This window comes from Tenrec ecaudatus, chromosome 5 (assembly GCF_050624435.1).
Source record: "Tenrec ecaudatus isolate mTenEca1 chromosome 5, mTenEca1.hap1, whole genome shotgun sequence".
NCBI classification, from domain to species: Eukaryota; Metazoa; Chordata; class Mammalia; order Afrosoricida; family Tenrecidae; genus Tenrec; species Tenrec ecaudatus.
In genome coordinates this window covers 166826728-166853976 of record NC_134534.1, presented here as the reverse complement: position 1 = coordinate 166853976, position 27249 = coordinate 166826728, and the positions used below count along the sequence as shown (strand labels likewise).

The following is a 27249-nucleotide window of genomic DNA, read 5'->3' as shown; positions in this document are numbered from 1 at the left end:
TCTTATGTAACATTCAATAGTTTATGCTCTAGCTTATTTTATCTACATTTTTGTGATGGTTGTAAATTTTAACCCAAAACATTGGTATGTAATATGCCACATTTAATTTCCTACAAGTCAAATCTCATTTAAGCCTTCCTCTGGAACACACCCCTCATCTCTGAGATCTCCTTACCTTTTCCATCAGTTTAAAGAAGAAAATCTGTCTTCAGAAAACTAGGGGAGGAGCTGGGTAATCTGGCATGAGTAGGGTTTCTAATGCTATTTGTAAATTTTTGGGAAGATAGTTCTGTAGTATAAGCCAGGTATTGGACCTGAATGAGTCAGGTGCCTTTCATGGTGACCACAGATTTTCTTTAAAAACCAAAACCCAAAAAGCTTTGTTGTTGCTCTCAGCTTTGCAGTATTTGGCAACCATCTTCTGCAGACATTCAATTGAAATAATTTTACACATGGTCCTTCATGTATGTGTTAACTGGCTCTCTATCATTTAAATCATACTCCAAATCTTCTCCCTTTTCTTGTCTTTTATATTTTTCTTAGCACCTAACCCACAAATCATATAATTCAATAGTTCAATCATATCAAGAATTGTACAATCATTACCACAGTCAATCAACTGTAGAACACTCCCCTCTCCCATAGTTAAAATGAGTTGTGTAATTGCAATCCAGTGTTCCTTCACCCCTATTTCTGCGATTTTAGGTGTTACTTCCTTTTTAAAACTCCCAAAATAAATATAGTTCATTGCTGGGGCAGCTGCATTAAAATTATATTTCAACAGACTTAGAAATAGAACGCTATGGCAGTCTCATCTCAAGAATAAGGTCTGTAGTCAGTTGCCTGGAGAGGAATTCGGTGGCAGGGTGGACCTCAGGCACTCACAGGTCTTAGGCAAATCCTCCACATGGCCCTAATGCACTTATTGATCGGTTATTGTAAATTTAATATTTAAATATCTACCTCAGTGTCACTGGAACTGGGGAGGGTGACCTGCTAAAGTAGATACCTACATTTTATCTTGAATTATGGGTTACAGTACAAACGTTTGTAATTGGTAAGGGTGGGAGCACTGAATAATTTTCTTTCTAAAAAGGGGGTGATAAGCCAAATAAGTTTGGGAACTTATGATTTAGATAATAAATAGCATGTACATTTCCACTAACCCAAGGAATTCTTTTTCTTGAGAGTATCTTCTTCAAGTTTCACATGTATGAATGATTTAGTACAAAATCAGCTGTTTACCAGAATTTGTAGCTTTATAATGAAGTTCTTTGTCAATTAATATAAATCTGAAACTCAACCACTGCCACCAGTCCTGTACCAAACAAGAAAGAAAAGAACCCCATGGACTCTGGAAATGCCCACATCCCCTGAGAGAAAGGTAATACTGACAGAAGTTCTGCGGCACTCACCATGGGTGACTTGTAGTATCTATGGAGTATATTTATGAAATCTGTGATTGTTAGCATTCCTGGAACAAAAATGTACACACACATTAAAAGCAAAACTAAGACAACCTACAAGGAAACTCTCAAAAAACAAGAGAACCTGAAATGTTTACCATAAAAGCATTTAAAGTATACACTTTAAAGACAGTGTATTGTTTTAAAATTATTTAAAATTACTAATCTATGAATTATCTATATGAAACTGACATCAAAGTTAGTTGGCGTTAAATATGATAGAAAGTACAATGGATTTAATTACAGTATTTGGCAAATCTATGAGAGAAAACTGATAGAAATACCACATGAAACTTGCACTTACAGGTACATTATATAAAACCCTTAAAAATAATAAATTATTCAGTATCAGCTTTAGAAACTGTGCTCTGTGAGCAACCAGATGGTTTCCTAGGGATTGTTCTAAAGCCATGGTTTTGAGAGAAGACTTTAACAGTCACTGTTTACTGAATGCATCCTATTTGTAGACAGGACTACAAAGACGAAAGAGAGATAAATCTTCTCCCTTTAGAAATCAACTTCAAGGAGAGGCAGATATAGGCAGACCACCTCAAAAGAATGTAATGAACACTTAAGAGAATACATGCTTTATCTGCTATGATTTATACCATGAACACTTATGACATTTATATTTTAAATTGTAATGATTTAAGAGTATGCCAAAGACACCAATTATTTTTATGTTATTTTCATTTTTCCTATCTGAAATGTATATATCAAAGATTTGTGCCAAAATTGGTATACCACATTTTGGGTCAGCTTAAGCTAAGGGGACTAATTCGTGAGATGACAATGTAAGTTTGCTCACCAAGCTCACAGGAACTGGCAAAGGCACTTGAGTGAAAAATACGCTCAATGATAAAAACCCAAGGAAAGCACACAGGTGTTTTAACTGTATTAGCAGCCTCACCTTCCGCAGCATCTCAAAGCATGGATGTTCTCTAATTTGGTAGCATGCTTACTCACTGGAACTTAAAATCACTATGAAAAGACCTTGGGCCTTCGGCTTTTAAGCTTTCCTGTGTTAGAGTGGTCACTAGCCCCCCTCGCTTACCTACAAAACTTTGTTTTTTACTCTCCCACAGTGGCGCTGCTCGGACACCATTGGCTACCAAGGCAAAGAAAGCCTTTTTAACCTGAGAAAAAGAGAGAAATACTTTAAAAGTCAACCTGTGATGAAGAAAAATAGCTTCAACAAAAATATCTGACCATATCAACTCTCAAGTTTTGTAAGTTGGAGGCAATACAAATAACTGAATGTATCAAAACACTTTTGTATAACACCCACAGGCATGTGAAACACTGGAGATTCTTTTTCAAAAGTGAAACAATACAGTTGCTTATCCTCAAAAGGATCTTTTCAGTTGAAGGTATTTTCTAAAGACTCTTGTGTACATTTTTTATAAAACTGAAACTATATAAAATAGTCTAATTCTTTGTATCTGTAGTTATGAATTCATTTGAAAATACTGAAGGTTATATCAAATTATTTGAAATATAGATGAATTTTTAATGTTTAATAATGAAACAAGCAAACATCTTCTTTATCCTGAGATTGAGAAGGAAGAGTTATGAGGGACAGCATACTTGTAGATTTTTGTATTTTCTAAAGACATTCACTGTGCATCTATTATGTATCCTGCAACATTAAAAGCATGATTAAATGTGATATCTCAATTAATACTCATAACAAACATCTTTTGGTTTACCAGACCAGTTTCAACAGCCAAAAGCTCAGTGCTGAAAATGTTCCTCTTGATATAGCCAGCAGGAAAGCATACATGAAACGGTCTAACCTTAATAACCAGAGAAGTACAAATTTAAAGTATCATGTAGACCTGCTAAACGAGCAAATACTTTAAAGCTATAATTTCTAAGGTTATGCTGTTATAAAACCATTTGGTGGCAACATTAACTGATAAAATAGTAAAATTGAACCAAGAATCACTCAATAGTCCTACTGTCTGTGCAATAGCTTAGTTTTTCCTCTTGAGTTATTTGGTTATACTGAATTTTTACAAGTGGGATACCTAAATTAAAAAAAACTTTATTATTAATTTTAAAACTTTAATATTTCTTTCTAGTACTGAGATCTGCAAAAATATCTATCAGTAAAAGATTATTTGTTAAATATTGGCACACCAATACAACTATCATAAAGCAATTAAAATAGTATAATTATGAAGACTACATTAGATAAAAAAGTTGGTCACTGAAAAATGTGACAGTAAAGTTACATTTATAATGATTTAATGATACATTTGTTAAAATGAAAAAAAGGGAGGAAAGTAAAATATAAACTGATATATGAAGGAGTTGGTACTATAAAAGTACGATTTCTTGAAAAAATTAACCAAGAAAGAAAACGATTCTATTCTCATCCATAATTCCAGAACTCTCTGCCAGTTTAACAGTAAAAAGAAAAGACCATCTAGCATATTTGCAGCAGAACACTGACAGGAAGCCTGCCCAGGGCCCAGGCAGGATTCAGAAGGGGATGTGGAATAAGGGATGCTGATGTCAGATGGATCTTGGCTCAAAGCAGATAATACCAAAAAGATGTTTACTGGTGTTTTATTGACAAAGCCAAAGAATTTGACTGTGTGGACCATAAGAAACCAGGGATAACCTGGAGAAGACTGGGAACTGGGATCAAGCGGCAGCTGCGTGAACAGAACATGGGAAAGCGGCACGGTCTAAAATCCTAAGCACCACTGTGAGGGTGGCGCAGGCCGGGCAGCGTTCCTTCTGCCGTGCACAGGGTTGCTATGGGTCAGAACCAACTCCACAGCCCTAACCACCACCACAGGACATCTTTCCAGACAGCAGCTGTCTAGCTGACATCCAGTGGCCTTGCCACATGCCTGCAACAGTCTAAAACAGAAATCAGGGTGACCCCTCAGGACTAATTTCTGAAAATGCATGATAAAATCCTTTATTTTTTATTAGTAATTTTCTCAAATATGGAATCCAGGACTGAAAGCACATTCCTCACATGGTTACTTGAAAAATATTTTCCTTCATCTCTAGTTTGAGGGCACACAGAGCTATTTATTATTCTTTAATACTCAAGCAATCTCTTTTCTAATGTCCCGTAAAAACTTTCTTACAATCCCATATCATACAAAGTTATGATTCTAAAATTTTTGAGCCTCATGTAATTCCGAGGCATCACTTTTTAGAATGTGCAGTCACTAAATGACACTTTTCTTGGCACTGCTGGATGTATTTGGAAGGGGATGGGACGTGTCTTCCTTCTCTCCGGTGCAAGCTACTGTCCCTCAGCTCCAGGTTCCGGCTTCTGTGATGGTCTGCTTTGGGATGCCGGGGCTCTGCGAACCCGGATTCTGCTTCACCAGCTGGGTCCGTCCTCAGCTCTGGAAGCAAAGGGGGCGAGGATCATACTGCAGAGCTGAGTAAGAAGTGCTGCTTCCTGTTGGCTGCCTGTGAGCTCCTAGCTGACTGCTACTCCTGCGTGCGTCACATTAGCACTCTTTCTGTACCTGGCCCCTTGCTTCCTTCACGTAGCAGCAGCTGAATCTGCAGTTTTTCTATCATGTACAGAACAAGCTCTATGAAACCTCGACTCCCAAAGAGAGAGATAACAGCAGCCAAGGAGCATATCCCTCGGGGCTCCATGGATACAGTGGGCCTTAACTTTATCAGGCATCAGTATCGCCCAAAGCCAGAGGTGCATGAGGGCCTGTAAGACACACATCCTGGGGTTTCACCCCCAAAGTTTCTGGCTAAGGAGTCTGAAGAGGTACCTACCCAATGATTTCCATGATCTCATTAAGTTCCTAGGTCAGGCTCAAGTTGTTGCTCCAGGAACCATCCTTGGAGAATCACAGCTTTTGAGGTCTTTAACGACCCTTTCAGTTACAGAGTTAATTTACAGTCAATTAACATTAGTCTGTGTTGATTTTTCTCCTCCTCTAACACTTGCAATTTCTGCAAGGACAAAATACCCAGTAAGAATGGACTAATCTGTAGTCAATCACAACTAAGTAAGCACAAGTAAGCTTGTGCTTGCCTTGCCTACCGGGTACTCCATCCCTGTGACAAAGATTGCAAATTTAAAAAGGCTTTCACTCTGCAGAAAGAAGATGCGTGCTTGGGAGATAGCTGCAAGCCATACTTAAAGTAGAATCTTTGACACTGGAAAAAATATGTAATTGTTCACCCAAACCCAAACTCACGGCCATTGAGTTGATTCTGACTCATCGTGGCCCGACAGGACACGGTAGAACTGCCCCTGTGGGCTTCCGAGACTGTTAACTCATTACAGGGACAGAAAGCCTAATCTTTCTTACATGGAGCTTTTGGGGGCTTTGAACTGCTCATCTTGGAGTTAGCATTCCAACATACGACCACTACACCACCAGGGCTCCCAAAATATTCAATCTGCAGCCTGAGAAAACAATCAATGAAGCTGGCATCTACGAAAGACGCAGCATCAAGATCGAAGGAAGAGGCATCAGCAACCTGCAATATACAGATGAGCCAACCATGTTTACTGAAATACACCTCAATATAAAGAAAGCAAAAAAATACACCTCAATATAAAGAAAGCAATATAAAGAAAGCAAAAAAATATATAAAGAAAGCAATATAAAGCAAAAAAAAAAAAAACACCAATATGCAACATCAGGATAAAAAGCGGGAAAGACTAGAGTTGCCAAGGATTTCATTTTACCTGAATCTATAATCATTGCTCATGGAAATTAATAGTCAAGAAATCAAAACATCTATTGCAGTGGGAAAATAAGCTACAAAAAGCAAAACAAACCAAAACAAAAAAACCCCACCTCTCTAAGACTTAAAAGAAAAGCGATCACCAGATCTAAAGTTCTCAATCTCATATGCATATGAAATCTGGAGGATGAATAAGTAAGACTGAAGAAGAATCAATGCCTGTGGATTATGGTGTTGGCAAAGAGTATTGACTATACCAAAGAGTGTCAGAAGAAAGAACAAATCTATGTAGGAAGAAGAGCCCTAGAGCATTCCTTATCAACAGGGCAGAGAGACATCATACTTAGCAAACAAGAGTCAGTGAAAAAGATACATTGACACAGTAGTTGCAGAAATGGGATCAAAGGCAGTAATAACTCTGAGGGGGGCAGGACTTGGTAGTGTTTTCTTTTGGAGTACATTGGGTTGCTATGAGTCTGAAATGACTCTACAACATCTAAAACCAACAGAGGACCCAACCGAATAAACCCCAAACCATGAACATTAGGTATACTCACTTGTAACGTAGTATCAAAGACAACAAGCTTTGAACTTGTTGGAACAATGTCATAACACTTGTGTGATCTCATGAATCGCATGTATACGCCACTTTCAGAGTCTTCTGCTAAAAAAAAAAACCAGTAACAATGAACTTCTTCAAGTTGATAAAGGGTCTTGTAAAACAAAAACCTACTGCTCTTATCATATTTAATGGTGAAAGATAAATGGTTTCCTCCTCCTACTGAGGAGACAAGGGCTCTATCCTCACTAATTTTGTTCAACGCTCTAATGGAGTCACAGAGTCAGTGCAAAAAAGTACAAAAATTAATGGCAGATGTATTGAAAAGGAAAAATAAACAACCCCCCCTTTATTTACACATGGTAAAATTGTCCAAGTAAAATGTTCCTAGATCCAAAAAAACCACAAACAAACAAACAAACAAAAAAACACAGTCACAAGATACAATGCTATATTAAACCATTCTAATTTAAGGTGTTTTTAGATTAAGCAATGAACTATGGAAATTATTATTTTAAAAAGACACTAATTAAAACAGCACCCAAAATGCATAAAATACCAGGAATAAACGCTACAGATGTGAAGATTTCTATACTTAAACTATCAAGTTTTTTGGAGAGAATTCAAAAAGAAATAAAGTAGAAAAATTTAATACAATCATAGATTGGAAAACTTAATTTTGTTCAGGATTTTTATATTTATATAAATGAGGCATATTGGTTTCGGTATCACTGTAAAGCTGATCTTAAAAAATGTACTGCGCAGTCTTTTGTTTATGAGAGTTGATACAGAATTGGCATTATATCTTCCTGAGATATTTAGTAGATTTCATTAAGAAAGCCACCTGGAACGGTGACTCAGAACTTAGATGATGAAGTCTTTGCATGACAGCATCTTGTTGATGTTAGGCACCTGTGAGGCTGTTCGGGCTCTTAAGGAGCCTGAGCATAACATACCGAAACACTGCCTGATCCTGTGGCATCCTCACCGTTGCTCTTCTGGCTGGGCCCACTGTCACGGCCACTGGGTCGATGCATCTTGTTCAGGGCTTTCCTCTTTTTCTCTGTCTCTCTACATGCTATCCTTCTCCAGAGGTAAGTCTCTCCTGATAACATTCCAAAGAACATGTCATCTTTGCCTCTAAGAAGCATTCCAGCTGCACTTCTTCCAAGACAGATCTGTGTGCTTTTTGGGGGGGAGTCCAGGGTACTCTCGATATTCTTCACCATCACTTAATTCAAATGCATTTGCCCTTCCTTATCCAACATCTGACCTTCACATGAATCTGAAGCAACTGAAAAGACCATGGCTTGGGGCAGGGACACCTTAGTCCTCAAAGTGACATCCTTGCTTTTCAATGTTTTAGAAAGGTCTCGTGCAGCAGATTTTGCCAATGTGTCACTTGATAGGTCTACTGCTTTCATGAATGCTGACTGTGGATCCAAGCAAGACGAAATTCTTGACAACTTCAATCTTTTCTCCATTGAACAAGATGTTACCTAATTGTCTAGTTGTGAGGATTTGGGTTCTCTTCACATTGAAGGCCACAATTCTTGATATTCAGCAAGGGCTTCAAGTCCTCATTTGCAGCAAGCAAGGTGTGTCATTACTGGGACATCAACACTGGCATTTGTGCCCTGCTCCATTCACTGGGTCCCAAGCTCAGCTACCACAGAACCCCTCCTCTCAGGAAAAAGGCGTTCCACAAACACAAGAACCTGGGCAGGCCAAGAATATGAGGAAGGGCGTATCTGCCAAAGTGCCTATGAGATAGAATGGATTTGATTGAAGTGAGTTTGGGTTGTCTTTGGTGCTAGGTGCTGGGGAACAGTGAAAGACAAAATGATTCCTGCCTTGCAGTTTCCACAAAAAATGAGGAGGAGATAGATATTAAGTATTATTGCACTGTCAAAGGAGAAGTATGGAATTTGCAAACAGGAATAAATGGTCATCAATCGACAGATAAATGAAATGTAAGTCAGCGTGTTTCCATCTTCCCTGAAACATGACTTAACAGAATATACGGGGGCTCTTACGGCAGAGCGAGAACCCGTAGGGGTGCAGTGTTTAGTTAAGCACTTGGCTGCTTAACCAAAAGGGATGTGATTCAAACCCACCGGTCTCTCGACTGGCAGTCTCTTCATACACAGTCACAGCCTTGGAAGCCCAACGGGGAAGCTCGACTGTCTTATCAAGTAGCTCTGAGTCAGAATTGAATTTGTGGCCATGGGTTTGGTAGGGAAGAATGGAAACACAGAACTGTCTCATAATTCAGTTCTGATATCCACCTGTGCGCCTTTATTGTTAAAGGCAATGCATCCCATACTGTGAAAATTGTATTTTCTTTTTAGCTGATTCACTGGAAATGTCAAAGACCCCCACAGTCAAACAAAAGTTACACTAATACTTAACTTACACATTAGTTGCACAAAGTAAATATTAATTAAATATCTGATGGGGCTATATACCTAAAATTCAAATGAATAGACCCAAGAAGTGATATAATAAAAGATATAAATAAGATAATCCATCACCCAGAAAGGAAATCTTATAAGAAAATACTTTGCTCACTAATTAAATTATAATCTTTACAAAAGAAATTTGCATATTATTGACACAAATTTCAACACATACCTACATATCCCAAAATACAAACTTAAGGTACTGCAGAGTAAAAATATTCAAAGTTTTAGAATTCTTAAAATGACATGCTTTGCATTAGGTATTTTGGGAGTACCATCTTAAATTCTAATACTGGTTATTAAAATATTTAAATATATATTTTATTTTAGAGTAGTTTTAAGTTTTAGAGTAGTGAAGATCGTGTTCCTATATATAATGTTAACATATTACTTTACTGTGGTACATTTATAACAACTGATGAATCAACATCGACACGAGTATTAACTAAAGTCTAGAGCTTTTTAAGATTTCTTAGTTTCCACTGTTCTGGATCCTTTCAAGATCATCACACAGCACTCATTTAGTAGTCATGCGACTTTAGGTTCCTTGTGTGGCTATGACAATTACTCAGATTCTCCTTTTTTTTAATGACCTTGATGGTTTTGAGTAGTAGCAACATGCAATTTGTAGAATATTCCTCTCTATAAGTTTCTCAGGGGGTACTATTATCAAAATGACTTATCAGTGGTAATATTAACCTTGACCAATTGGCTTAGGTCATGTTTATAAAAGGCACAAACAATGAGGAGCTGATACCAAGGGCTCAAGTAGAAAGCAAATGTTTTGAGAATGATGATGCAACAAATGTATAAATGTGCTTGACACAATGGATGGATCTATGGATTGTGATAAGAGCTGTATGAGCCCCCAATAAAATGATTAAAAAACAAAACAAAACAAAACTGAAACAAGGGGGAATTGATCACAATGATCGACACATACCACCACTGCCACCCTCCAGGGGGAAATATATACAAACCATGGAGATAGCAGTTGGTGTGATATAAAAACAATAATAATTGATCATTTATTAAGGTGTCACAACAGTGGGGGGGGGGCAGAAAAAAAATGGAGCTTATACCAAGGGTTTAATAGAAAACAAGTGTCTAGAAAAGAATGATGGCAACATATGTACAAATATCCTTGATCCAATTGATATATGGATTGTTATAAGAGTTGTAAGATCCCCCAATAAAATTATCTTTTAATTAAAAAAAGAGTTCCAATCTCACCACACCCATCCCCGCCCCTCCTCCCCCCAAATTACTCGTTTCCCTCCCTTCTAATACTTATAATTCAGCATGAAGTCACTATGCAAAGCCTATGTTTAAACAGTGGAGAGTCATGTGGGGCCAATTCCTTGTGGGGGCAATTTCTACAAAAATTATTGGAATTCTTCTGTACAAAATAATTGTCTATTTACTTCTTCAATAATTTATTATGTCAGCATGGACTCATATATTTATTTTATATTCTGGGTTATTATAATCCAATGTTAAACTTCTTCCTAATTAGCCACCATGATTTTCCTGAGTCTTATAAAAATCTATCTTTGGAATCCCTCAAAATACATTCAATAACCTTGTCAGCTGACTTCTCTGCTTTGAATTTAATTGGCCCAGAACATCCCTTTGGAAGCCACTGTTTTGACTGGACCTTTGTTTTGAAGGTATCCTAGGGGGATTAAGACAACCATACACCTGAGAGAACCTGTATGCAGCCATCCACCGATTGCAGAGAGAGACATGTTTAAACATACTGTTTGGGATAAACTTGAACAAGTATAAACTGAAATTTCAGTAAGAATACTCTTTGACTTTCCCTTGTATGACACTGGACAGTACATAACTATGCTGACAGTTCATGAAATGAACCTATTTATGGAATAATGACAAATCTTACTATGCTAATCTCACATTTTTATTTAAGGAAGTAGCAAAAGAGTATTATTAGGGAGTAGAGGGTATATGGCTTACCTGCTTAATTTATGAAGGTGGAAAACTAATCTTAAAAATGCAACATCTTGGACTTCAGGGAAGATGGTTACTGAGTAACACACACCAGAGGGATGCCACAGAAATCAGCGCAGGAGAGCTACTGAGAGGGATATTCCACACTGCCCAGTTACAGAAGCATCACAAAGATAAGGAAGGACTTGGAAAGGGGGAACCGATTACAAGGATCTGCATATGACCTCCTCCCTGGGGGATGGACAACAGAAAAGTGGGTGAAGGGAGATGTCAGACAGAGCAAGGTATGACAAAATAATAATTTATAAATTATCAAGGGTTTTTGAGGGAGGGGGTAACGGGGAGGCAGGAGAAAAAATGAGGACCTAATGCCAGGGACTTAAGTGGAGAGCAAATGTTTTGAGAATGGTGAGGACAATGAATGTACAAATGTACTTTACACAATTGATGCATGTATGGACTGTGATAAGAATTGTATGAGCTCCTAATAAAACAATTAAAAAAAAGATAAGCACAGATCTACTAGGTTTTGAGGAGCTGGGGGTGGGGGGTTTGGCTTATCACAGTGGAGGCTGGCTAGGATTTTACCTTAGCCCCGCCATTGTTTCAGCGGGAGCGAGAATCATTTGGAGCCAGTGCAGAGGCTTTATCTCAACACAGCCACAGCTCGCCATTGCTTAGGATCAGGGATTAAACCCCTCCAGCCCAACATCAGGGACCAGGCTCAGTGATATTGTTACATTTGTTTCCCTCTCTCTTCTCTATGCCCCAGTCTCAGCAGGCTTAGTTCCTTTTGTTTTTATTTTCTTTTTCTCTTCCCTTTTCTCTCACAGATTGCTGACCTCTAGACCACTCCCTTTAGCCTAAGGCATTTATGCCTGTCCTCCACCCAGCTGGGAGTGCTCCACCCTCTGCCCCATAACCTCAGGGTGGGGAAAACCGGCCCACCCTCCTCCACCAGGTTCAGACATGGACAAATTCTTGGCAAAACAATCCCTCCCTAGATTATCCCCAATGGACATCAAGAATCTCAACAGAACCATAGCAATAGAAGTGATCACCAACAAAAATATCCCCATGACCCAGATGGCTTCACAGGAGAATTCTACCAAGCATTCAGGGAAGAACTAACACCAATCCTACACAAACTCTTAGAAAACATAGAAAAAGATGGCAAACTCCTGAACTCCTTCTATGACGCTAGTATAACTCTTGATACTGAAACCAGCAGGGATTCCACAAGAATTGAGAACTACAGACCAATATCCTTAATGAACATCGATGCAAAAATCCTTAACAAAATACTGGTCAATAGAATACAAGAGTATATAGAACAAATACTTCACCATGACCAAGTAGGATTCATACTAGGTCTATAGGGATGGTTCAACAAACAAAAGACCATTAATATTATTCAGCACATTGACATGAAAAACTATAAGAACCACATAATATCGATAGATGCGGAAAAAGCATTCGACAACATCTAACACCAATTCCTGTTTAAGACACTCAAGAATATAGGAATGGAAGGAAAATTCCTCAAGATAATACAACCTATATATGAAAACCCAACATGGTAGTCAATGGAGAAAAGACTAATAAAATCCCATTGAAAAAGGGGACCAGACAAGGATGCCCCTTTTCCCCACTTGTATTTAACACTGTACCAGAGGTTTTAGCTAACAGCATAAGGCAAAGAAAAGACATCAAAGGTATTTGCCTGGGGAAGGAAGAGGTGAAACTATCGTTATTTGCAGATGATATGATTTTACATATGGAAAATCCCAGAAGCTCCACAAGTGGAGTACTGGAAGCAATAGAGGAGTATGGCGGAGTAGCAGGATACAAGATCAACAAACAGAAGTCTAGTGGACTGTTATACACATTGGATAAGACCACAGAAGTGGTCAACAAGGTGGTACCCTTCACAATAGCTAAGCACAAATTAAAATATCTAGGGATATACCTGACTAAAAGAATAAAAGATTTATATGAGGTAAACTATAGAATACTATCACAAGAAACCAAGCATGACCTCAACAAATGGAAGAATATCCCATGTTTGTGAATTGGAAGACTCAATATAGTAAAGATGTCAGTTCTGCCCAAGACACTATATAAGGTTAATGCAATTTAATCTATACAATTACCCTCACTGTTCTTCAAAGAAATGGAAAAAATGATTACCAACTTCATATGGAGAGGGAAGATGCCCTAAATTAGCAAAGAACTTCTCAAGAAGGACAGAGTGAGAGGGCTTGCTTTACCTGAGTTTAGCACATATTATACAGCCACAGTGATCAAAACCGCATGGTATTGGTATAATGACAGATACTCAGACCAATGGAAAAGAACTGAAAACCCAGCAATAAAATCAACAGCATAAAGAAAACTGATCTTTGATAAGGGCCCAAAAATATCCAAAGGGAAGCAGATGCCCTCTTCAACAAGTAGTGCTGGAAAAAATGGCTATCTACCTGCAGAAAAATGAAGCAAGACCCTTACCTCACTCCATGCACAAGAATAAACTCAAGGTGGATCACAGACCTCAAGGTAAAAACCCCAAACTATTAGGGCCATCAGTGTGGGAATTGGGACCAATCTGAGAACTTTGGCATAGGGAATACATAGGTTATCAGAAATAGGGAAGGACACAAATACAGATGAGTCACAAATTGACAAGTGGGATATACTGAAGATAAAACACCTATGCACATCAAAAGAATCTACTGAGAGTAATAAGAGAGCACACGGACTGGGAAAACATCTTTAGCAATGACACATCAAACAAAGGCCTTATTGCCAAAATCTGTAATACTCTGCTACCTTCCAAAAATCCCCAAAAACCTACCGTATATACGCGAATATAAGCCGACCTGAGTATAAGCCGAGGTACCTAATTATTATTACCTGAGAAACCAGAAAAACTGATTGACTCGAGTATAAGCGTAGGGCGGGAAATGCAGGATGTGAATGAACACAAAGACAAGAGGGGAGAGACGGTGTACAGACACATCCTTACCAGTTCAGTTGCGGGGCGTAAGTGAATCACTACGGGTGCTTCTGCAAATTGGAGCCATCCACGTCATAGGCCGGCTCTGACTGGTTAGATGTGAGTAAACAAACATTCAAAGCCCTGCAGTGTCAGCGGGGCTTTGAACAGTGGAGGAACCGGCAATTACCCATAAGATGTTACACCTCACTGGGGTACCACTGACCCGTGTATAATCTGAACCCCAGTTTTTCAGAACATTTTTTGTGCTGAAAAACTCAGCTTATACACGAGTATATACGGTAATTGCTCACTGAGGAGGTGGGGAAAGGACTTGAACAGAAGTTTCGCATGGGGAAAATCCTTATGGCCAATAAACATGAGAAAATGTTCCCGATCATTAGCCCTAAGAGAAATGCAAATTAAAACAACGATGAGATACCACCTAATACCCTCAAAGATAGCCCAATTCAAAATACCAGACAGCAAGTGTTGCTATTGTGAGACAGATACGGCTATCTCGAGCATATATATACATACACACTTATAGATCCACAGGGCTATGACCTTTCTGAAGCAAAGCAGGTGGTCTATCTTCTCAGGCAGATAAGTGGATTCATATTGCCAACTTTTCAGCTCGTAGTCAAGCACGTGCCCATTTGCATTGCCAGGGGATGACATTTAATAATATAATACCTATTAATTATTATGAATTGGACAGTTATCATCTGTGACGAGTAATATTGTGTCAATTTAGCAACAATTCTCAGTATTATGTAATCTTATTATATATATCTTCTAAATTTAGTCTAAAGGTAGCACTGTCTAATCACTTCCAGAGATAGCTCAATTTTCAGTTGGGTTGAATCCTAACTAGATATATGGGGGGAAAAAGATATTATAAAATAACTAGTCTATGTGTGTTGTGATTTTATGAGTACCTCCCCCCTCGTTTGCCATTCATTCATTTCAGCTTATTTTAGGCATTCTGTCACTTAAAGAGATAAAACAGTGAGCAGCAAAAAGCCTTTAATTTAGTCCTATCAACTAGCCTGCCCAGCATACTTTACCACTCACAAAGATAACCACTCTTGCCGCTTGGTACAGGGAGTGAATTTTCAACTCAATATGTGACAGAATAAAACTGCCCTCTAGGGTCTTTTAGGCTGTAAACTTTATAGGATCTGATGGTCTTTCTCCTCTAGAGAACTAGGTGGGTTTGAAGTGCAAAATTGTGTGTTAGCAACCAAGCACTTAACTGCTGTGCCACCACTACCAACTGTTGTTTTAGGGTATGCTCTATACATTTTAACACTTAAAGTGATACTTTTACTGCCTACTCTCCTGACCTGTCTACACACATTTTAACCTGCTTAGGTATCTTGTATATTTTCAATATATAAATGTTCACCAATGGTGTTAACAGGTAAAAGACAATACTGAGAAGAAATGCCAGTCAAGGGATGCCCTGGAAGGAGCCTCCATAATCTAGAACTAACCCAATGAGGGAAAGATGCCACCACCAACCTACACATTATTCAATATTTTGTCTTAGAAACAATCTTAATTAAGCACTGTTGCATTTGAAAAAGCACTTAAGAGGGGTTGCCATACGTCAGTTTTAAAATGTAGGAGGCTAGTTTCTGTAACTATATTTTGTTTAGGGGCCTGATTATACAAGCCAAATAGATGAATAATTGATGGGTAATGAAAAGTACCTACTAATTTACATATGTATGTACACCACATCAGAAACTGCTAACTGCTTAAAGGAGGAATCATACAAAAGAATGATTTTCATGATTACTGAGCTATTAATCTGTGAGTTCCACAAAGAAACAAAAAATATGAGCGATGCCTAACAACGTAACTTTTTAGAAAAGATCCTAACACACTTGTACTGTATTATACTCTTTAGATTTCAGAATATAACATCTCATTTTATACGAAGGTGGTAAATAGTCTTTCCAAATACCACTCTTTTACTAATTTCTTAACTTTTTGGAATCAAATTTTGTTAGAGGGTATCATAATTAATCCTACTATAAGAGCTTTATTTTTCAAAGTACTTTTGATACTAGACTTCCAGATAATTCCCAATTTATGATGGGGTTCGTGCCATCATAAATTGGTCCTGAAATAAAGTTGATTAATTAAAAAAAGTTTCCATTACTGTTGTCTCTTTTCTATCATTATAAAATTGATCTTTTTCTCTGGGGGTTTTAATGTTACATATAAACTTACACATTTTTTAATATATATAAGGGGGCATCAAAAAGTGCATGGAAAAATTTCATTACTTTCTATTACATTTTTTCTTCTGAAAATAAGTATCTGAAAGCAATTGTCTACAATCCTGAGCTCCATGTTACCAGGAGCACCATTTTTGTAGCATTGTGAAATAGAACTAATTCTCATAGCTTCAGCTCCTCTCTGAACCTAGCTGTTTAGCAGTAATTGCCTCTGACATGACTATGGCTTCCCTGACCTCCCCATATCCATCCACATGGCACTTGACACTGGCTCACCAACCTCGGTTTCCTCTGCTTTAAACCAGGATAAGAGTAGATACACGTCAGATGCAGTTTTGTAGATTCAGGTTATTTGGGGAACGTACACTACATACAGGAGTTCCACATATCTTCCTCCATACCAGCAGTGTGCACCAAAGGGACATTTGATAACATCCGGACATATTTTTGCTTGTGACAGCTTAGAAGAAGGGAAGGAACGTTCCTACTGGCATCTCCGGGGTGCAGACAAACATCTCACAATAATTATCTGGTCAGTCTTAGTTAACAGGGCAGAGGTTGAAACGTCTTGCCCTAAACCATCCCTGGCTTCTATAATGATTTTAATGTTGCCTTTCCATGATACTGTTTCTTTCCTGGAGTGTTCTTCTAATTCATTAAATGTGTCTACTCTCCAAGAGTCTATTCTTAGCTTTTAGCCTTTCCACTCTGTCTTAGAGGTGTGGATCCAAGCAAGGGTATAAGATATGCAAGGCAAAAGGGTAAGAAAATGCCTACTTAGTGGAAATGGAAGCACTTAAGGTACTGCCAAATCTTGGTGTATGGCTAGGGAGTGGTGAGAAATAAGACAGGGCACAGACTGGTGGTGATGAAGAGTTGGCACTTCTTTAAGGGAGAGCTCCTAAGAAGGGAAAGAGGGCTAACAGTACATGGTTTGTGTTTAGGTGAATGTCCCAGTGTACTGGATCTTGTAGCTCTCAGGAAATCCCTGAGAAAGGGGACAGGGCTAGATTTGTGCTTTCACAGCGATGACCACTCGGGCAGCCATATTCAGGGTAGACTGAAGAAAGACAAGACTAGAGAGGAAAAGCATAGGACGCAGGGGAAGATGAGGCAGAGACGTAAAGGGTTCTAGAAATCCTCGCTGTGACGATGTCACAGCACTTCAGAGATACACATAACAGAGTGCCACACTTTGAACATTACACAGAATTGTTTGCTCCCAGCTGAAATGCTCTAGCAGTTGATGGACAAAGAACACAATTAGGATCATTCTTTAGAAGACAGCAACTGTTCATTTTGACCAGTTCCTGTTGATGTGCTATCTGAACAAAATCGATTACTGATGTATATATAACACAACAAACAAAAATGTTAGCTAGTTATACTCAACTGAATACAACTAAAGAGAATTCTGGGGCAGAGATGAGTCACAGATTGACTGATGGGTGCACAGTATGCCTTCTGCAGAGACTGGCTTCTGCAGCTCCTGTCCAGCCTCAACCAACTTGACAGAAGTTCTTCTCAGGGAACTCAGGTGATGGGAATTGGAGGAGACACACACACACACACACACACACACGCACACGCACACACTCACTCACATCAACAGCTACCATTTTTATTTATGATGATCAAACACTGTAAGTCATTAATCAGAGGTCATAGTAATAAGTTCAATCATATTTTGAAGAGGTGAGTATAATAGGATGAAAAGTAGTTAAAATTTTACGTATTATCTCCCATTTCATCAGAAAAATAAACCTGGTTCCTTATTCTCAGTATATTAAATGAATATACTAAAATTTTATTAATTCCACAAATAAAAAGTTATCAATTTGTTAACTTAGTTTATTTTTAATATGTAGTTTATGACACATTTTAAACACATTTTTACTGTATGTTTTTCTTTTGAAAAATCTTTTTCAACTTTCTCAGTAAGAAATGGCAAAAAAAGTGGAATTAAATGTAAATGGAAAAGAATAATCTCTAATATACATTTTTCTTAAGTGCTTAGAAATATGGATATTTTAGAACATGATGGTGGCAGCATATGTGAGGTAGTTAGTTTATTGTGCCAACCTGGCCAATAAACACATGTGGGTTAATTGAAGGGCAGAGGGATAAATGGCTCAGTGAGCCTTGCCTTTCTATTTCTTGGGTCTCTTGCTTTCTGATGGTCGGACCAGGGTGCAGCTGCCTTGGCCAGTTCCCTGCTTCAGCTGGCAAGGCTCACTTCCTACAAGACATCCCCGAGGAGAAGCCACATGGACCTACCCTGATGCAGCCCTGGGTACTGGAGCAGCCGTGTGGAGACCCCAGCCAGCGTTGAGATGTTTACACATTCACTGACTCGGCTTTTCTCCTGCAGTCGGCATCATAGTGTGTGCTTTGTGAGATGGAGGAGGACTTTGTGGATTGGTGTTAGACATATGGGTTAATGTTGGACTTGTGGGCTTGGGCAGCATTGGTTTGGGATGTTTTCTTGATGTGCACTTAATCTTTATATAAAACTCTCTCTTATATATGAGTTTCTGTGGAGTTGTTTCTCTAAAATACCCAGACTAACACAATACGTATAAATATGTTTGATACAATTGATGTATGGAATGTTGTAAGAGCTGAAAGAGCCCCCAATACAATGACTTAAAAATAAATAAGGGGGGGAGCAACAAATAAATAAATAAAGGAAAAAAGGAATATGGATATTAACAAAAACAAAGATTAAATATTTTATATTTATGTAAATGATCAACTACAATGCAGTAGAATAAAGGCTTATAAAATGTCTTTCTAAAGGGAGACTCCGGATAGGGCAAGATATAACAAAATAACGATGTATAAATTACCAAGGGCATATGAGGGAGGGGGGAATGGGGAGGGAGGGGGGAAAAAAAAGAGGACCTGATGCAAGGGGCTTAAGTGGAGAGCAAATGCCTTGAGAATGATTGGGGCAGGGAATGTATGGATGTGCTTTATACAATTGATGTATGTATATGTATGGATTGTGGTAAGAGTTGTTTGAGTCCCTAATAAAATGTAAAAGAAGAAAAGAGAAAAAAATGATTAGGGCAAAGACTGTACAGACGTGCTTTATACAATTGATGTATGTATATGTATGAACTGTGAAAAGAATTGTATGAGTCCCAATAAATTGTTAAAATAAAAAATATATATACATAAAAAAATGTCTTTCTATGCTTTTTGCATGTGGTTTTGTCAGTGGGAGCATAAGGCCATATGTGGATACGCACTGCTTAATAATGTCTATGACATATTCTGAGAAATAGGATACTACGTGACTTGGACATGTTTCAGTGCCACAATGTATACAGGGCAGAGTCATCCAGGATTGTCACTGGTTGGACTGGGACTTGTGCCACTGCTGCTCTGCTGAGGGATTGCAGGAAACGCTGGTCCCTCACCGCTGGCCCTGCAAAGTTGCCACCCTGTCGCTGTGAGCAATGCCTAGCCCCACCTGTTGCTGTGCACACTCACCATCCAGCAGGTAGGCCACTTCCCTTGCCGCGATCTCGTCCTTTCCTTCTTCCCTGTCTCTTCTAATGGGGTTTAGATTCTTCAAACCCCACCTGCCCCTCCTTCTCCCTCCATTTCCCTAGGCCAGATGTTAGGTGGTTGCCACCATGAGAAGAACCATATGGGTCAGAGTACCACATGCAGGGAGCCGGGGACAAGCGGGGCAGTGACCTCAGGAGGATGTCCCACACAGCGGCTCCAACTGTATCTGTGTAATCTCTGCCAGAGGTGAGTGCAGTGGGACAGCCAGCCACAGATGGGCACCCTGCTACCCCAAGGCTGGTGTGGATGAGAACCATAAATAACTAGAGAGAGACAGACCGCATCCATATTGAGTGAAGGAGGGCCTCCTACAATGCCCTGATGGACATTACATAAAATACGCCCATACTATAGAGAATATGCACATACTCATCTCAAACAGGGAACAGAAAAGGAACAAAAAGTATAGTTAATATGAAGGAGAATATTAAAAGTTAAAAGATGTCAGAGAGAAATATTTTTTTAAATGCACGTTCCTAAAGGACCTGGACTGATAACTTCAATTTAGAAAACTGAGCAAGAAATATATTCAATAAAAAACGAGCCAAAGATCTAAACAGACACCTTGGTATCAAAGATACAGATGGAAAATAGGCATATGAAAAAATGTTCAGCATCACATATTAGAAATTACAAATTAAAGCAATGAACTCATTAGGATGGCTAATATCCAAAACTCTTGATAACATCAAATGCTGAAGAAGGCGGACATGGAACAAAAAAATATTTTGTCATTCATTGCTGGTAGCACTGCAAAACGGTACAACCATTCTGTAAACGTCTGGGAAGGTCTTCCAAAACTGAGCGAATAAACCAGCAACTGCACTCTTTGGTATTTAATCAAAGAACCGAGGGGGGGAGGGGAAACTCCCAAACAACACCCTATTTACTAATGTTTATAGCAGCTTTATTCATAATTGCCAAACACTGGCAACAACTATGATGCCCTTCAATAGGCGAATGAGCACACACTGTGGAACAGCCACACAAATGTGTATTAGTCAACATTAGTAAACAAACAAAAACCTAGCAAGCTTTAAACAGACATGGAGGAAACTTCCATGTATATTGCTAAGTCAAAGAAGCTAGTCTGGACTTGAAACTCTGTCTTTTTGAGGCACACAACATCCTTCATAGGCCACACCAGAAGGAGTCGATGTGGAAACCCCACAAAGTGAACTAGACTTTACCTCAAACTCACCTGTGGCAGACTGAAGGAACTGGCACGCTCCCTTGGACGTAGAGCTGAAATGCTCCAGCAGGAGGAGAAGCAGATGACTGCTATCCCAGGGTTATGGAATGGCTTGGATTTCTTGCTGTGAGGGTAACCCAGTGAATGGTGGCTCGGGACTACCATATACGTACTATTTCAATGCTCTCCTTGCTTTGTTGTTTGTTTGTATTCTATTTGTGTTTTCTAGGGTTTTCTGGATAGGGAATCCAGGACAGGTAGACCCATAGAGGCAGAGACTGGATTGATAATGGCCTGGGGGCATGGTAGGGGAAGACTGGGGGAAACGGGGAGCTAACAAAAAGCAGGAGAAGACAATCTCCTTAAATGACTGTGGTAATACTCACACAATTCTTAATATTGTTGAATGATTAAATTGTATTATAAGTGAAATAAAAGTCAATAAACCTCTTGGAAAATTAAAAACAAATCAATAAAAACCACAAACGGAAGCCAGAATGAAGACGCTATATACTTGCCATCTAGCTGAGACGCATCAAAGCCCACATGGAAGAAGCACACCAGCCTGTCTGATCATGAGGCGTAGAAGGGACCAGTTATCAGACATCAAAAAGCTAAAACTCATTTCAGTGGGTGCCCACCTTCCTGATTCGATCACTGAAGACAAATGGGTGCATAAGCAAATGTGGTGAAGAAAGGTGATGGTGCCCAGCTATCAAGAGATACAGCGTCTGGGGTCTTAAAGGCTTGAAGGTAAACAAGTGGCCATCTAGTTCAGAAGCAACAGAGCCCACATGGAAGAAGCACACAGCTTGTGTGACCACGTGCGGTCGAAGGTATCAGGTATCAAGCATCAAAGAACAAAAAATCCTGTCATTGTAAATGTGGGTGAGTGCAGAGTGGAGACTCAAAGCCCATCGGTAGGCAACTGGGCACACCCTTACTGAAGGGTTGTGGGGAGGAGATGAGCCAGTCAGGGTGCAGGGTAGCAATGATGAAACATATAACTTTCCTCTAGTTCTTAAATGCTTCCTCCTCCCTACTATCATGATCCCAATTCTACCTTACAAATCTGGCTAGACCAGAGGATGTACATCTGTACAGATAGCAACTGGAAACACAGGGAATCCAGAACAGATGACTCCTGCAGGACCAGTGGTGAGAGTGCCAATGCCTGGAGGGTGAAAGGAATGTGGGGTGAAAGGGAGAACCGATTACAAGAATCTACGTATAGCCTCCTCCACGGGGGATGGACAGCAGAGAAGAGGGCAGGGGGAGGCGTTAGACAGTGTAACATGACAAAATAATAATAATTTATGAATTATGAAGGGTTCATGAGGTAGGGGAGAGTGGGGAGGGAGGGGAAAATGAGCAACCGATATTAAGAGCTCAAGTAGAAGGCAAATATTTTGAGAATGATGATGGCAACAAATGTACATTATGTGCTTGACACAATGGATGTATGTATGGATTGTGACAAGAATTGTATGAGCCCCCAATAAAATGATTTAAAAAAAAAAAGCTATACACTGACTGATTCCACCTATAAGGCATTGTGGAAAAGGAAAAACCATGAAGACAATGAAACAGTTAATGGTTGCCATTCGCTCGAGAAAAGGTTTTCAGGAAAGTGAAACATGATATTGTAATGGTATAAGGGGTCTACAGCACTGTACCACACGGAGTAAGGAGTAACACTAGTGTCAACGATGGCTTTTAGTTAACAATCATGGATCGATATTAGCTCATCAGATATGTACCTTCCTAATGCAAAATGTGAACAGTGTATGTGTGCATGTGTCTGAAGGGGAGGGGAGTGAAGAAGCAAGAACAAGAGCATTTGGCAAGTCTCTATTTTGGGCGCAATTTTTCAGTAAACCTGAAATGGTTATGAAAATGCTTCCTATTAATTAAACATGAAACACAAAACAAGTTTCCCCAAATTACCTATTTGAAATTGAGTTACAATAAATCCCCAAGGACTATTAAAAACAAGACAAAGAAGTGGCCTTGAATTCCTATGTGGTTTCCATCAGCTTTAAATGGCTTCATGCTCAAATCTAGGGACGCCCACAACTAAGACATCCACAGGCAATGTTTCCTCTTTCAGGAAACGAATTCAATCACTCAGCTGAAGCACAGTGAGACTCAAGGTCGGCTCCCAGGGTTAAAGCAACACCCCTGCTATTATAATACCAGGACACGAACAACTGTGGCCACAGCTCGCGTCTATCAATAGACGCTCAGAAGCTAAACCTTTTTCCTTCTGTAGCTGTGGTTGGGTGCCACTGGATTGAAGGGCTCAGCAGAGTTGCCCCACAGGGCTGCAATCTGTGTGGGAGCAGATGGCTGCATCTGCCTTCCCTTGGGTTAGCAGCCACGTGCTCAAACAATGCACCATGGGGGTGGGTGGGTCTATGCTTACCTTACTCTTGGCTTACTAAAATGTAAAATTCATTACTGACTGGGTTCTTTTTGTGCCATTCTTCTCCTGTTCTCAGGATCAAGAGAGTCTCACTGAATGAGTTGAGAAGTTTCCCATCCCCTTTTCTACTCTCAAAAATAGAAACAACTTAGTAATCAATCGTTCCCTGAAGATTGACAGAATTCATCCATATGGGCCATTGTAAAAACTTTCCAAAAAAAAAAGGGCTAGATCTTTTAATTTCCTTAAAAAAAGAAAACCATTGTTGAGTTATAATTCATGTAACATCATGCACATAATTTCACATACAGTGACTGATAAAAGAGATTATCCAGGATAATGTAAATTGGCAAAATTCATTAAAAAAGTGATTGTCTATGATAGAGGGATATGTGAGGGCTTATCAGAACTGGAATGTGTGCACCCTGTTGCCGGGTAGAAGCAGTGTACAACCTTGTTGTAGATGTAATGGGTCCTCTGCTGGGAGTCCTTTGACTGCCTCTAACAATAGCGCATCATTGTTCTGACAATATGCACACGCACTGAAAAGTACTTGTAGTAATTGGAAATTAGCTTTCTACTTCAAAGGGTTGGCTACATTTTTGTCCAGGTTGACGGATATTTCCTGGGTAAGCTGTAAACAACTTGGCTTACTCATCAAACAACTTGTCTGGTCCTGGGCTGCAACCTGCCCTGATCTTTGTATGTATCCGGTAGGGATTGGTCAATATACTAGGCAAATACAGTGAGTTATAGCCTACTTGCAAAAATAGTGTCTGTGGCTTACTAAGAGGCAATCAGTTAGATTGTGGCCCTAGCGAGAACACCATGCTTTAAAGTTGGCAATGAGTTTGGGTATGTAAGCAGCCAGCCCCACTGGGGTTTTGTTGATAAACCAAAAGCAGCAAGAGAAGCAGAAGGAGAGAGAGAGCCTCCTAAAAGAGTTATGTCATGGGCTGTAACAATGAAGACAGTAAGAGGCCCAGAACCTGCGGGAACAGAGACTGTGGAGAACATCACCTGAGGGGGCTGAGAGGGGGCCCACACACCCAAAGGGCGCTAAGAGAGCTGTACTACACTAGAGAAGAGAGAGCTTGCTTATATGCTTTCTGATCCTAAGTTGTACTCCGGAGATCACTTAACTGTTAAGTGTGGTCTGTGAGTTCTGTGTGGCCACTGCCATTGATTATGAAACCCAGAAATAGAGCTGGACACAGGAGGGTGGCTAAGTGGCAGAATTGGTTAGAAAAAAAAAAAAAGAGTGGAGCATTTTCTTCCCCTCTGCAGTTAGACTAGACAGGTTTTTGCCAGTACTAACAATATGACTGCCATGCGGGACGATGACTCAAGAGTCTCCTCCAAAGTTCAAACGGGAGGCAGTAGAGAAGGAGGAAGCGGACAATCTGCACCAATCCTAGACCGGAACTGCCATTACCTTCGGAGTGGTCTGGAGCCTGAATTTCTTCATTTGTATAATGGGGATAGCACCATGTATCTTGAAGGGTATGTCTGAGAGTTGGGACAAACGCAGATAGCCAATTTCAAACAATGCAAACTGATTAGCATACACATACATTCACAAAGGAAAAAAAACCTGACAGTACAGACTCTAAAGCTGTGGCTGATAAACAGCAATCACTGGATAACACACCAACAAGGCTGGATTAGGCTAGGTCCTCTAGAGAAGCAAAGCCAGTGATGCTTCTGTACCTGAAGTGGGTAAGTTCAGTCTGGTTGAAGTCCATGGGTCAGATGTTAGGCTAGACCAGCGGTTCTCAACCTGTAGGTCGCGACCCTTTTGGGAGTCAAAGGACCCTTTCACAGGGGTCTCCCGATTCATAACAGTAGCAAAATTACTGTTATGAAGTAGTAAAGAAAATAATTTTATGGTTGGGGGTCACCACAACACAAGGCACTGTATTAAAGGGTCCCGGCAACAGGAAGGCTGAGAACCACTGGGCTAGAAGGTTTTTCTGACTCACATAGCTGCCAGGGCTGGTGGAAGCAAAGGCAAATGAATCTAAGGTCAGTAGGTCGGGCTTGTGACTGCAGAGTTTAATGAATCCGAGGTTGGCAGGCAATACAGTACCCAAAATGGAAATCCTGGCCCAGCCAAGTTGACTTTAGACTTAACCATTATAGTGAATTCAGTATTTAAATGTTTGTTCAACTGATAATTTTTCTATACTTTCTAGAGTCATCAGTAGAGATATCATTTAAAGGGTCTATGTTATGAGCCAGACATTGTAGTTAATGTTATGCTGATGGTTATTTTATCTACATATGATTCAACGAGCCAAGTACTCTTATTATTTTCAAGTTACACAAGATGAATACGAAAGTTTGAAGTAACTTGCCCCTGGCTTCATGGCTATTAAGTAAAAGCAAGTTGTATTTGACTCGTGTTCTTAATTATTATGGTACTGTTTTAGTTCTCTAGTACTGCTACAGATGAACTACCCCAAATGGATGCGCACAGTACACAGAACTTATCCCCTCCGTGTAGGCAGGTAAAATCCCAAAGTCAGAATGTTGCCTCTAGGAGAAGGCGCTGGGGAAAGGCCCGGGCTTCCTTTAGTCTCCTGCAGGCACTGCCTTCTTCAGGGCTCCCCAAGTGTCTTGGCATCAATCTTCCCTGGGATGTAAGCACTTCACGGTGCCGTTTATCTTTTGAAGATTAAAGGTACTGCAGACCACACCCTGCGGAAACTCAGGCCTGTCACAGGGCTAAGGGTACTGCATCCTTCCCACCCTAATCCTCTCACAATGGACTGGCTCATCATATCAGATCACATCAAGGGGAATACTTACTGCCATACTGTAGCATTACGTAACTCCCTTACAGGGATTCATGAGCCAGTTAAGTTGGCACATATTGGGGTGGTGGTGGTGGTGGTACAACTTAACTCATGGCCGATACTAATTATAACTACATATGCCATTGAAAAGGGGAGAGGAATTCTTTTGTATGCGGGTCAAAGAGGACAAAAATAAAGTGATCAGAACATGTATTTAGTTACTCTTAAGAAGCGCTTAATAGAACAATCTAACATTCCATTTCAAAGAAATTGTAGTGCAATATCTATAAATGAACAAATTTTCATTCATTAGTTGGCAATTCACTGCTAGTTACGAATGACCAAAATACAACCTAAAATAAAATGAAGCAGGGGGCACAACATCCAGAAACTTCCATGATGTTAAAAACAGACTATAAGCATGGGACGGACGGAGGGAGGGAGGAAAACAAAACCAGACTATAAGCCAGGTCAAATCTCTCAAAGTGGAACAGAAGAAAGTAGCAAACGAAGCAGTTGAAAATGCCTTTATGATGTAACCAAATGTTTCCAAATTTGTTTACTTCCCAAGAAGCGATCTTTCTCCTTAAGAATTCAGGGAAGCCTTGTTTTATCTCTGCATTTGCACCAGCGGAATCAGGCATAAAGCGAAGATGCACAGACCTCCCTCAAATAGCACGATATCTAAGCCAATAATCACATTCCTACCCATCTGCTATTGCCTTTGCGTCTTTCCGTTACAAGCTATAAAAAGCTGACTGCATATTCGTAGTTTGGGTGGGGAACCTCTTACGCCTCTGAGGAATATACTTGTCATCTTCCTTGTGCTACTTTTTTCTACCTTGTCCGTGCTAT

The 27249-nt window shown here is 39.6% G+C and overlaps 1 protein-coding gene across 7 annotated transcripts in view; it reads right to left on the bottom strand.

Annotated features, from left to right (window-relative positions):
* Positions 1-27249, bottom strand: part of PRKAG2 (protein kinase AMP-activated non-catalytic subunit gamma 2) — a 305092-nt gene that overhangs the window by 23257 nt on the left and 254586 nt on the right. For 5 of the 7 annotated variants that reach the window (XM_075550213.1, XM_075550211.1, XM_075550214.1 and 2 more), the window contains 3 exons: positions 6719-6825; positions 2521-2602; positions 1416-1474 (listed from right to left, as the gene is read on the bottom strand). In XM_075550213.1, the coding sequence (XP_075406328.1) occupies positions 1416-1474; positions 2521-2602; positions 6719-6825 (248 nt within the window). The remainder of the gene's footprint in view (positions 1-1415; positions 1475-2520; positions 2603-6718; positions 6826-27249) is intronic. The other 2 variants (XM_075550212.1, XM_075550217.1) reach the window with 1 other exon arrangement.